The 13,608-nt window shown below is 41.4% G+C and overlaps 1 protein-coding gene across 2 annotated transcripts in view; it reads left to right on the top strand.

Moving 5' to 3' along the window:
• The window catches only part of SDC2 (syndecan 2), a 60,571-nt gene that overhangs the window by 41,254 nt on the left and 5,709 nt on the right, over positions 1-13,608 (top strand). Inside the window, exons 1-2 of one of the 2 annotated variants that reach the window (XM_055799108.1) lie at positions 2,497-3,388; positions 7,712-7,823. In XM_055799108.1, the coding sequence (XP_055655083.1) occupies positions 3,251-3,388; positions 7,712-7,823 (250 nt within the window). In that variant the 5' untranslated portion in view covers positions 2,497-3,250. Of the gene's footprint in view, positions 1-2,496; positions 3,389-7,711; positions 7,824-13,608 lie in introns of those variants that run through there. The other variant, XM_055799109.1, reaches the window with a different exon arrangement.

Here is a 13,608-nt window from a genome sequence, read left to right as displayed (position 1 = left end):
CTAGTAGTCCTTTAATACTGCTTCCCTAGTTGGATAGCCTCGGAGGGATGTTGGGTCCCTGATGAGGATCTCTTTTTGTTCATTTACTCAATACCAGTTGTGGCTGGAGAGCACAGAGCAAGTAGTTTGATCTGTCCTTCATCACAAATCATGCTGGTGGTACTCGTGCATAAGGATAGAAAGCCCTGCCTGATCTTGCTGCTGTGCTTGCTTGCCTCCCTCCTACGTCTTCATACAGCAACCTTTGTCCCACCCTGGGCAACAGAGTTTGTGGATAAGGGATTAGATTAATAAAGTTCGGTCCCTGTGTGCATCTACTAGACAAATGATGCACAACTGGAAATCAGACCCTGTGAAAAGTGGAAAGATACAAGCTTTTTCCATTGGAATTGATTTCAAACAGGCCAGAACTTTAGAGGACATTTATTTTTCTCCTCAAGGCAGGACAAGCCTCACCTCCAAAGCTGTAAGCAGGCCAAAGACCCACTACACAGATCTGTGAGCCTTTGTGATGGGAAGAAAAGCATTTTCAAATAAGCTTGAATAAGTTCTTCTTACCATTTTAAGTTCTGTTATCACATAATGTACCATACGGCATGTAATTACACATTAGGGGATATTTCTAAAGGCACAGATAACTGTTAGAACACAGGCACGTGAATTGCTATGACTTTGTGAAGAGTGAGAACTTAAATCTATCAACTGCAGCACTGTAATTTCTTTGGTGCGGGGCTGTTAAATGAACAGTAGCTGATGTGGTGATGGTTTCTTGGTGTCTTCTTACCCCAGGGGACTCTTTGCCTTGGAGTGTTTCCCTGTGAGCACCATGGATGTGGTGTATTTTCTTTAGTGTGAGCCGTGACATGGACAGCTGAAATGCCTGACAGCGGCAAGAGTTGTTTTATTAATGCTGTCCCTGTCAAATATGCCTCTGTTTTGGTAATTAGTCTGGCGTAACAGACTGTGTGCATCTTAAAAGCCAGCATATTTTGACTCTTGGCTCTGACATGAGGCAATCTCCGTAAATCAGCTTTTTTGGTAGACTCCTCTATTGTTGGATGCTAGCGGTAGTAGAAGCAGTTTGCAGTACTTGTGTTTATTTTGGGCTCTCCGCCTTTTCTCAGCAGCCACGAGCAGTCAAACCCTTTCTTTATCTGTCGTGAGAGATTGGAGGCCTAAAGCTATAGTTTTGTGCAGCATCAGGAAGTTCTACATGAGGTACAAGGAGCGTGAATAATCTTTCTGGCATGTGCTCCGGCCGTGGTGGCGGCTCTGCACTGCACCAGACAGGGTCTCAGCCTGCTGCACTGCTGCTGGCACCAGCGCCGTCCCCACGGGCAAACACCCGACGTACAGCTCTAGTAGGGACACCTGTACAGAGTCGATATACTTTTCAGCCTTACCTGAAGAAGGGCAGCAAACTTCCTCTAAGATTTTAAAAATAACCTTTGGAAACTAGCTTTCCAGAATGAGTCACAGCTTGTTATTTAATTGGCCAAAGCCAGCGGTGGGGGTGGCAGTAGCTTTGGCAAATTTGGTCCAGGCAGTCCCCAGCGTAAGGGTGGTTTTCACACTGGGCACGTGGATGAGCAGGACTGGCACAGAAAGGCAGCAGCCTCAGGGTGTGCTTGGAGGCTTTTAGGCTGTTCCAAGGTAAAACTGGGGGATGGGAACCATGTCAAAATGATGTGGGGGAAATGAGCACTGCAGATGTTGGCTTCTATATGAAACCCTTGCTCTCAAACTTGGAAAATTCAATCTGGGGCCTGTTGTTATGGAAGTAATATTTTTGCTGTGATCACGGTTACACAGACCGTGGCATAGGGCAGCTTTCCTGCAGCCAGTACCCACTCCACTAACATCACCATTGTGCAGGCAGTACAGTTTCTCCAAGGAAGAAAATGGAGAGTCTTTAGAGTGCTGTGCTTCAGTTACATCACTAATTATTAGTGTATTATTTCTCAAAGAATCCCACAACTGCCTGCCACCATGCCTCCCACCGCTGCTTCTGCTAAAGGGCCCACTGCAGCAGGTGGGGTTTGCTGGGAAGAGTTTGGCCTGCGAGTCCTTAAAAGTGGCCACCACCACCTTGGAAGGAAATAATAGGGGTGACTTCTCTCTTTTTATTCTGTGCCCAGCTGTCGGGCATGTCAGTGACAGGAAAGGCAGGCATCTGTACTAAGACAGTGGCAAACATACTTTGTAACATAAAATCCTCGTTCAAAAGTACGTGTTTGCAGCAGGGTGTACGTGGGCCGCATAGGGATGTGCAGGCTGAAGGAGGTTGATAAGCATCGTCCGAGCCACCAGAGGCTCATCTCTGAGAACCCGTAACACATTGAGAAATGGAAGGTGGATGCTCTCCTGCTTCGCACATTTCTCTGGGAAAACCTAGTGCTCCAAGATGTAAATCTGATTTTCAAGTTTTGTGCTGTAGAGGTGGGGGTTTTTTTTGTTTTTTTGTTTTTGTTTAAAATCATGACTTTTATTCCTGGACAAGGTTAACGAACTCTTAATGGGTCAGTCTCACCGGTGAAGTAGCTTTCCTGGTGTGATGAGGGAAAGCAAAGAAATGGCGAGCAGCGATAGGAAGACACCTGCCAGCTTTGAGTCTGGCAGTACTGAGGTCTGTTGGCTGGCAGATCACAGTTCCTTTTGCAGGAAGCCTAGAGGGAAATACAGCTTCTCCTTCTCACAACTACCTTTTCTCCAGCCTTCAGTGGGAGTCTCTGCAATGGTTCTTGGGCTTTAGATGAATGCATTCAGATAGTTAGCTTTCCAAAAATGTAGTGTATGTGAAGAATACATCACTTCAGTGGACTCAGACTCACCAGCTGAGCATGCTTTGATACAAGGACGTATAGAACAGCAGTATCTGTTAATAGAAGAAGATAATCTGTTTTCTTTCTCCTTACATATGAGATCTCTGCCTAATTAACAGCTGTAATGCTTGCAAAATTTAAGAGCCTTCTGGCTTAGATATTTTTGATATAACATCACTTTTAAAATATTAGTCTCTGGTTCTGTGCATACTAAACGGGTTACATCCAAAAGACTTCCATCTGGGGAAAAAGGAGGCAATGTACCATTAATAACCCAGCTGCAAACCTCAAATTCTCTGTCCCATACATACACCCAAAAGGCAGAGAACAGAAATTTGAGTGCATCTGTAAGTAATAAAATGTTACCTTCCATGTGTCAGTTACTCCTTGCTCTTCTGAGTTTCAAACAGCCATGACAGCCATCGTAGATGTTACTTCTTCACTGCTTCTCACACCAGCTTTCTTGGCTTCATCCCCATGGCATAAGTCTTCAACATCTTACTCCTAAATCACCCTCACGTAATGGGAGGACTGACTGTAACAGCAGGACTGGAAAAGGGAAATGGGTATGACAGGGCACTTTATACTTGTTTTTTTTTTAATGAAGCCCAACCCTCCTGTTGTCTGAAGATTGTTTTCACTTTTTTGCCATTGTAATTTTGATGAATGGTTTATGCCTTTTGTGAGATGATGAGTCAGAAAAGCTTTTTGCTTTTTTTCCTCTCTCATTTAGTGTTAGAATGAGGTGTTTTTTTAAAATGTTCTGCATGATCTAGATTTATTAAATTAAAAATAATTTAAAATGCAAGCTTTAGTAAAATAAAGACTTTGAGATTTCAAATTCAACTTAGTACAGGTATGGAAATATCATTTAACTAGTACTTAATGGGTGCTAATCTAAACTACATCCATGAAATTTAGATTTATGTCAGTGTAGTCAATAACCAGAGAGGAATCAGTGACCATTGGCATGTAGCATGTGAAGTATTTAGGTCACAGGATTTTGCAGCATTATATTCTTGGAATAAAAACGTAAGTGGGATAACAATGATGGACAAGAATGCAATCTCTGTCAGGAGGTAATGAGCAGTTTTTGTGGCTTCAGGGCCAGATTAAAGGACTGATAACAGAGACATCCTTGCCTGGTGTTCCTGCTGTTTTAATAGATCTGAAAGTAAGGCTGTTACATAAAAGTGACATGAGGGCCCTCATTTCAGTTGTTAGCCATAGGAAATAGTCCCTTAAATATTTGGCCTTCCTAATAACTAAAAATAGATTTATGTAGTTAGAATTTGCAGACTTTTTTATTTTTCCCCGTAAGCATATTGAAGTGCTAGTAGAGACCTTTCTGTGTCCAAGCTACTGACAACAGACTTATTTTTCCAACTTATCTTTTGTGAACACCCTGGAAGTAGTCCACGGGCCCCCATGGTTTCCCAGCTGACAAGTGAGAAAACATTTCTAGAGCAAGTAAAATCAAATTTGTTTTTACATACCGTAAAATTGCAAAGCACGGCTTCAGTGCTTGATACTCACTTAAGCTCCATGAAAGATTCTTTTATTTTCATTAACCATCTCTCATTTTTCTAAGCTTAGAGTTTTATTAGAATTATTTTTTAACCCTGTGCATTTTTTGTTAACTGTTGGGCTTTTCTTTTTATTCTTAGCCTTAAGGCAGTTCTCATTCCAAGTAGCCTAAGGCAGCTACGTTCTTCTGAGCAACTGGGAAAAGAGGTGCAAGCTGTGGATGTAGAGAGGGTGACCCTACCCCAAGTCTACTAGCCAGCTGACAAAGAGAGTCTGTTTGGGGACAGTGCAGTGCATTTATCTATGCAAATGCTTGGGGATTTTTAAGCTTGAGTATGCTTCTTTGTGCCTTTGGTTTGAGAGGGTGCTCGTGTCCTGCCTGAGTTCCACTAGACAAGAATTATTCATACTGAAAATAGGCTGAAGCAAGGGGCTGCGGCCAGAGAAGCTGCAGAGCATCTTCCTCAGATGGAGCTTGATGTCTGATCTGAATGCATGTGGAGTTCACTGTACCATATATTTCCCCCTATAGTAAATATTGTACTGGGTCTCTAAGACTGTGGGGAATAGTTTTTGCATTCTGATAGAGTTGTGCCATCCACAATACCAGATATTAAATAATGCTTCACATTGTATCCTTTTCATCCCCAGAATAAAATACAATGGATGCTCAAACTGCTGCAGAAAACTACCCAGGCTTTTTTTCCACTTCTGTTCCTCTGTTTTCAGCTGGTTTAAATCTTGAGAACATCTCAGCATAGCTAGAAATGAAACCTTTTGGCAGCTGGAAAGCCATGATTCATTGAAAGAAAGGGAGTGGATATGATGGTGGGGAGCCTGGCTGACCAGGCGCTTGCAGCTGGGTTGGGTTAGCTGCTCAGCTGTCTTACAAAAACTGAGTCTTCGGAAGAACTATCGGGGATCATTTCTGTTTTCTCTGAGTCCTGTGAAGCTGGAAGGAGCAAGGAAACAGGGTTGTTTGTTTTGGGATGGGGCTTTTTTGGGTTTCATTTGGGTTTTGAAATCTGCTAAATTTGCTTCTGATACAGACAGAAGTGGGAAATCGCCTAGGGAATAAATTGATTGGTAAGTTCATATTTTTATTCAACATTAAAAATTGTGGGCATGGATGTGTGATGCTTCTGTTCTCATGCAGACTGGTTTTTATGCACTAACATTTGCAAATGCAGGCTTTTTCTCAGCTGTTGCCAAATGTTATTGGCAATTTTCATTGTTAGGAAATTTCTCCAAATAGGTCTTGAAATTTTTTTCCGAGCTTGGTGTTGGGTAACATTTATTGCCTCTTATAGCTTTTGAATATTGTATGCTTTTTCTATACTCATGGTCAGCCACCTGCATTTCCTTTTAAATCTGCTTTGTTTTTTCCTGCCTGATATTGCAGAGTGGGTGGTTTTGTACCATCATTGTGGCTGAAAGTAAAACGGGGCAAAGTGGCTTGGCCCATTGTGGCAGCCTGCTGAACAGCAGGATATTTGTCCCGTGACAGGGAGTTGTTTTCCTATATGGAAACGCTCTCAGCTGCGTCTTGATTACAATACCACCTATACACCTACCGACATACTTCAGGCCTTCCTTTGGAGACATCTTTTAAAGGAATTAAGTCATTTGATGGTGACCACACATTGTTTTGAATTTCTGCTTTGGACTGCAGCCAGTTCCAAGCAGACCGTGTGAACTCGCAGCAGCAGATGAGAGCAAGCCTTTTGTAAACCTATCTTAAAAACAGGGCTTTTTTACTACCTCCCCGCCATATTCAAAGCTGCTGTAGCAAGAGTAGACTTTGACCAAGTATTGTGTTGTTTTTCTTTTCCTCTGTAGAAGAAAAACAGGCTAACACTGTTTTAGTTCAGAGCTGTTCAGAGAAGTGTCAGGTACCCCCAGTGCAAAGGTCTTTCACTCTTAAATACTCTGATAGTCAAGATGGCCTTTCTGCTTTCCATAATCCATTTTTATTGTAGATCAAACTGAAGAGCAGTTTTCTGCTGTGAAGAAGCTTAGAACAGGAATCTGTTGCCAAACCTCCCCCCCCCCCCCCAAAAAAAAAAAAAAAAAAAAAAAAATCACACATCTTCAACAATATTCTTTAGGCCTCTGGGAAAAAATTTACCTCAAAAAGTCAGATGTGGGTGTGGGTCTTTGCATACAGGAGTTATCCCTTTCACAGTTTGCTACCCCTTTAGGAAAGCTACAGTGAATGTTAGATAGAGTAAAATGAGCAATCAATGCCGTGCAGTAAAAAGTAAGATGGGAGACCTTGGGACTCAGAATAGCAGGTTTGGGTGCTTAAATGAGATACAGAACAAATGCTTTTTGGTGTAGTATTTTGGTATTCGGCTTCTTGAATTCAAGCTCCATTTGCATCTGTCATACTTTTTCAGCAAGTCCTGGCAAATGGGCATTCACAGAAATGCTGGTAAAAGTAATAGTAGTAATAGCGGCAGGTGCCATCTCGGTCATCAAGGATACATGGCTCCCATAAGGAAGTTTATGCTCTGCTGAGAAAGCACAAGCTGCTGTGGGGGAAGACAACTTCCAGTCTTTCAAAGCTTGAACTGTCAGTCTAAAAGGATGACTGATACAGTGTTCTAGTATCAGCTCATTTTAGCAGCATCTCTCATTAGTAGGGAAATACTTCTAAAAATGTGGTGAAAGTCACAAGAAGCCAACTTTTTAGCCTGTTGAAGCTACAGCTAAATTTTAGAAGAGATGTGTTCATTTAAAATTGGAGCATCATGTCTGACCAAAATTTTGGAGATTTGCTGTCTGATCCGGCTGGAAGTGTCATAACCCTTAATCAACACTACTGTCTTGGAAACATTTGTATTCTGTAGTCCTAGTTGTTTGTTCTAACTTGTAAAGAGTTTCATGAGGTTTGGCTCAATATATCTCTGAGATGGTTTTTGATACACACTGTTGTTGCTTCCCATGTGAAATCAAATGACAGACTTCACGTAACAGCCTATAGATTTGTATATTTGAGATCTTGACAGAGGGCTTCAGTCCTGGGATTTGCTGCTTTCTTGTTACAGAATCTCTGCAGAGTACATTGCAAATCCTATTTATTCATTCATGCATTTAATGAGATGAAGTGTGATTTGCAGGGGGGCTTGCTTCCTAAAGATAGGGTGGTTTCTTAGTTTTCATTGTGCAGCCTTGAATTTCTCTTTATGATGTAATTCTTACAAATTTCTTTAACAGCTTAGATGAATGTATTGCATAAACTGAAAGTATAAACTGTTCAGTGTGCCATCATCAACTTTGGAAATAGGAGTGAAGATTAAGAGACTGCTGTGCTAGAGAACTGTTATCTTTTTAACCATTCCTTCTTATCTGTTTTCCAGAGAGCAGATTTGACCTCTGATAAAGATTTATACCTTGACAACAGCTCTGTTGAAGAAGCATCAGGCGTCTATCCAATTGATGATGATGATTATTCTTCTGGGTCAGGTTCAGGTGAGACAACATGTCACAATTTGATTTTAAAAAGCATAAGAAGTAATGCAATTATTTGAGCAAGAGCTGTGCAGTTTTCCTTTGTAAACTGGAGATGTTACTTTCGGTATCACAAGTTCTTGGCGCGCTCTGTTTACAGAGCACTGAGCACCCCTGGGGGCTGAGTTTTAAATATTAACTCTCTGCTCTTTTTCTCTTACTCCTTAGTTGCATCATTTCACAGCGTTATTTTTTCTTTGCTGTCTCTCTGCTTTCCCTCTAGTTTCTGTGTAGTTCTCTCTGGAGTTTAGAAATAAGGATTAGAGAAGGCTTAGTTCTCCCATGACATAATGCTAATTTAGCAGTCTGTAAGAAAACATAGCAGCAGCAATCTTGTTTTCTCTTACATGCATCCAGGTTCACATAAACACGGTATCTCTTCCTTTTTCTTGTTGTTTTAAATTTAGAAGTCTAGATACTGCCAAAACCATGGGTTTTCTCTGAGGTAATTACATCCATACAGTGAATAAAGAAGTTCTTAAGCATAACATACTGAGTTCTCACTCTTAAACACTCATTAGAGACATGTCATGTAGCTAGCTCATAATTTTTCAAAAAGCTGTCAATGAAACCTCATTAATCGTTTCTCTTAGAAAGCTTCTTTGTGAAGTATCTTCTAGACTAGCTGGGAGGCTCCAGCCATTAAAAGCCAAGTGCAGGATTTTATGGTAGTTCTGGAAGAGAGATTTCCTTATTATTGTATTTGTTGAGCTGTTGTGGAAATCCCATTTGTTTCCCAAGTGTGTTACTTATTTGTTATTTCACTTTTTGTAATCTGTCTTTTGATGTTTATACATAGTTGTGGATTTTTGAAGGATGACCCCCTCTTGTAGCACTTTGTTACCTTGTAAGCCACAGCTGAGATTTTTCGGGTGGATTTTTTAGTGTTTCCTGTCTTTTGGTGATTCAAAGATATATTAAATGCAGGTGATATCCTGCATTTTTGGGAATCCTCCAGAGGGGCAAATTGACATTCCAGTGTGATCAGAGGCTTAATTGGACGTTCCTGCTGCAGACTTCTTTGAGGGGAAATTTAACATTTCATTTGAAAAGAAAAAAAAGTTAAATTAACAAGTCATTGATTTCATCCAGTTCCTAGGACTGTCTAAGTAAAATTGTGATCTACAGGAAAATTCTGATCTACAGGAAAATTGCCCTTTCAGTCAGCATCCCATTCTGTCATGTCTTCAGATGCTGGTGACTTTGTAAGCTTCAGGGAAGGAGACAGGTTGACAATAAATAGTGGTATGGAGAATGGTCTGATTTGGGTTTTTTTCCATCCCTCTGTGTAGTCTGGCTGTTTCTAATATGGATGATTCAAAATGCAGCCCTGCTTTTGAAGTGGAAAGGAGTATACAAGAACTGGCTTCAGATTTTATTAACCCATCTCAGTGGTAAAAGTGGAGCCAGAAGGACAGAAACTACCTCTAGACTTCACCAACAGTAATGCACCAACAATTACACCTTGGCTTTCTCTTCTGTTTTCCTGTGCTCAGCCTTGACTGTGGGTGGAAGATAGAGTGTATAATGCACTCTTGCTGCCTCTGGCAGTCTCTTTTTTTCTTTCCTACAAGAAAACAGGAAAAGTCTCATGTAGACTTAAGAGTAGCTGGATGCCCCTCCAGAGAGCTCATGTGGCAGTACCTAAATCTACTACTTTTGAACAAAGGAAGAAGTTCAAATAATCTTCCGAGCAATCTGTGGACCCAGTTTTATTCACTTAAAAAAAAGTCTCAGGAGGGAAGCATATTAGGATCCCCTGCACCCTACTCATCCTATACTTACTTCTGTCTCCATTTTATGGAGTAGAAAGTGTCCTGCAGATGTACCACTGATCAATTTTCCTCATATTATGTTGAATGTGTTCCTCTTTACTGCGTGCTCAGTGGCGTAGTGTTCCAGCAGGAAGAGCCTTCACACTCAAGAGTGGTTTTCTTGCTATGTGATTCCACTCCAAGCAAACAGATCCAAGATGACAACATGCTGACTCCTTTCCTTGCTATGAAAATTGTTAGCTGCCACCAGGCCTTTGGAGATAAACAGGAATTGTCAGCACCACCATTAATGCCCTTGCAGATCTTCAAGCAGCATTAACATGGACAAATGTCACTGTAGGCATGACATATTTCAAACAAGAAATTGGCTGAGGGCTTATTGTAAGGAGAAAAAAAGGTAATGGTGTTCTTTTTTTCTTTCCTTTCATAGCCGCTTTTAGTCTTCATGTACATTCAGCTACTGTTGTGCATTTGCCCAAGTGTTCAGTCTGAATCTGTTGGTCAACAGTTTCCAAAGGAGCCATGCCTGCTTCCTGATTGTCCTGTATCAATAGCAGAACGTCTGTAGTGAATTCATTATTCCATTGTTTCCTTCTTACGGTCTCCATCTATGAGGACATGCCTCAGACTGTCATCACTCTTTTTAGTGCTGTTGTTTATATATAGCATAATAATGATAATAACAAAAGAGTAAAAATAGTTTTCCTGCCTATATACAACTTGAAATGCTTTTATAGCTACTGTTACTTTTTCCTCTGGCATCAAAGATCTTTACTGAGCCTTGGTCTTGCAGGTACCTGGAAGTAGCTGCTAAGCAGCACAACTACCCTTACGTTAAGGAAAGGTACCATCTCTGTCAGATTTATCTGCAAGTTCTTTAGAAAACTCTGCTTCTTGTGTCTTAAGTTACTCATGGTAGACAAGTCACTGCAGTGTATATATCAGAATCTCATGCAAATTTTTCCTTCTCCTTTTTTTTCTTCCCCAGCCTAATATCTGTCAGTCTATAGCAGCTTGAGTTGAGGTTGGCTTAGGATGAACTAGGTCTAGACTGACATTGCAGCTGGGGACTATTCTTGGAGGAAATTTATGGTGGTGGGGTTGGAGCTTCTCCAAGAAACACAATGCTCTTGGCTGTTGACTCAACAGGAAGCTGAAGGTACGCTCCGAGGCTGGAAGGCGGTTCAGGAGTCCAGTGGCAGTGTGGCACGGGGCTGGGTGACAGGTGGTGGCATGGCCAGGGGGGCCATGGTTCTGGGCGGGGGGGAATGGGACCGGGGACACACGGGCGCTCTCCCAGGTGCTGAACAGGAGCCAGCAGGAGGGCCATGGCCAACGCTGGGTGCTCCTGGGGTGCTTCCCTTCCTGGGGTGCAGCAGCACAGCAAGGATTCATTTTCCATTTCCTAAGGTTGGACTGACTCATAAGTGTCTTTCGTATTGGCCTGGAGCAAGATCTTCTGTCCACCTGCTATACCAGCCCCAAACATGTCTCGTGACATTGACTGCCTGGTTCTCCAGGTATATTAACATAAAACCCTACTGTGATACTGTTTGAAAGTGTGGGTTTGTGGTGCTGGGCAGAATCTTATATGTCAGTATAGTTAGAATGCTTCCTTTTATTCTTTCTTCAAGTTTTGTTGGGGGAAGTTTCCTTCCTCAGGTGAGAAATATCAGAGACGCAGCATCCTTCCACTGTCTCCATTTATTTCAGCTGCAGTTCCCTGATATGGCACTAGTAATGTTTACAGTGTCGTCTCTTGCCTAACACTATGTTGATTAAAGGTTGCATTGGGGACTTTTCATGTGAATGGGAGTGAGATAAGCCAGCTAAAAATGTGTTATTCTGGTAGGTGTCACATGGATCGTAGAGATGGAAGGTGTGAAAGAGATGGTGGGTATGTGTGTGCCCACCTTAAGACAAGTTTGTGATGGTAGTATTCCCAGAGTGTGATGTGCAACAGCAAATAATCGTGATGACAAAAGATAGGGTGAAATGATTGGATTTGTTTGGTAGGAAGAATCAGTCACGGGCTGCTTTGCAAGTAAGAGTGCTAGCTACCATGGGCTTTTTGTAGTATACAATAACTTAAGCTGTCACAGTCTTGATTTCCTGACAAGTTTCCTCAAGCCCTAAGACTGTGAAAGAGCATTTGTGTTTCCATTATCCAAGAGGCAGGTAATAGATACATCACTGAGAGCTACAATGGATATTTCCAACAGTACAGCACAATTTAGAGCTATTTTGACCACTATGAAGACAGCAATTGGGCATCCTGAAGAAGTTGCAGTGGATAAGACAGTGTGTGATGGTCGAGAGCTCTCAACTCTTTACCACAGAGATGGCTATGAGTTTCATTACTGCAGAGATTTTTTTGGTGCCCTCATTAACAGGGCAGTATCTATTTGTAGAGGGACTCATGGCAGTTAATACCCAGCACCGCCACCCAAGCTAGCCAAATCCAGAAAACATCTAAAGAGACAGTAATACTTTCAAGAGGAAGAGGTTAAGCTCTTATATTCCAACCATTTCACAGTATTCATCTTAACAACCTATTTGGAAGTTATGCTCATGACATAGACTCTATAGTTTATATTTCCAGTCTTATTTGGATTCAGGGAGGGAGGTGGGTTTCTTTCTTTTTTTTTTTTTTTTGCCTTTTAGGGAAAATGATACTATGTGGAATGCTATTGCTGTGTTCTGGAGAGCATTAGAGAGTTTTTTTGATCCTTCAGTCCTATTTACAAGTAGTTCTGAGAACACTACTGTCAGTAGTGCCTTCCCCTTGTTTAGACCTACTCCATGCCAAGCGGAGACCTGTCTAGATAAAGCTAATTAGAAAGCAGGAGCTGTGGGGGTGTGTCTGAGCCAGTACCCAAGTCAGGCCTAAATGACAGGTGCCCTGATGTTTTTGGATTTGTCGGGATTCCCCTGAGGCCATACAGAAGAGGAGCTGGGTACTTTTAGTGCAAACCTAGCAACTAGTTCAGGAGTTAGATTAGTCATCCATTTATTGAGAGACCAGAGGTTTGCATCCTTTCTAGCCAGTGAGGTTCAGACCTGTAACACTCACCATTTTATCTGGCAGACACAACTGTTGCCTGAAGCAAAGGTGGCATTTAAGGACTTGAAGGAGCAATTGTGATTAAGTGGGATTTATCATTTCATAAAAAGAAGAAAATAAAAGTTCTCTGTTCTCAAAGTGTGTTTTATCAGATCTCTAATCTGATCATCAATTTTAATTTCCTTGACTGTGAAAGTCTTGTGTAATTTGGAGGAACTTTGGAAGGTAAAGCAGGCTGAGATATCCATTGGGCCTTTATTTCTCAAAGAAAACTCTTGAGGCAAAGCCAGAAAAATTTTCCTGTTGGATGCCTTTCCTCATCTCTCTTTTGAAGCAGGATGTTGGTTTTTTGATCTTTGAGTAGCATTTCAAGAAAATACCCGATTCTTGTTGTGAGGTCTTTATTCTGGAGGCTGCACTGTAAGTTTGCTATCTCTGACGGTTTTTCCAGTATTATTCCATGCCGGTAGCTTGAACGTAGTACTTTTTTTCATGATTCCAAGTTTTCTTTTCTAGAGTAAGAAATAGTTTTCCTTTCAATGCCAAATGTATAGAATTCTTGATCGTGGGTTCAAAATGTCTTTATTGCACTTGTATTTTCAACCTGTTTTATTTCTCTATAAAAATTCGATAAGAAGTCAGTTTGGAATGAGTGAGTCATACTATTCTGTTGTAAGAGGATATATTTTTATTTGTTAGGAATTACTCTCATGCACATTTGCTGGATTTATTACCCAGTAGTTACTTGGATAATCGGTGTCTGTAATGAGCAGAACACATTGAGATTCCTAAGGAGTGGTCCAAGAATAGGTTGATTCTTTTCCTCTTTCAGGCCTTGCAGTAATTTAGTCTCTTGTCTGTGTCTTCTTCCTTCCAGTATCACTACAGGATATTTATTAGACATGTC

The sequence above is a fragment of the Falco peregrinus genome, chromosome 3, assembly GCF_023634155.1.
Source record: "Falco peregrinus isolate bFalPer1 chromosome 3, bFalPer1.pri, whole genome shotgun sequence".
In the NCBI taxonomy this organism is placed as follows: Eukaryota; Metazoa; Chordata; class Aves; order Falconiformes; family Falconidae; genus Falco; species Falco peregrinus.
The sequence above is the reverse complement of the archived record's forward strand: the minus strand, read 5'-3'. Positions and strand labels throughout refer to the sequence as shown.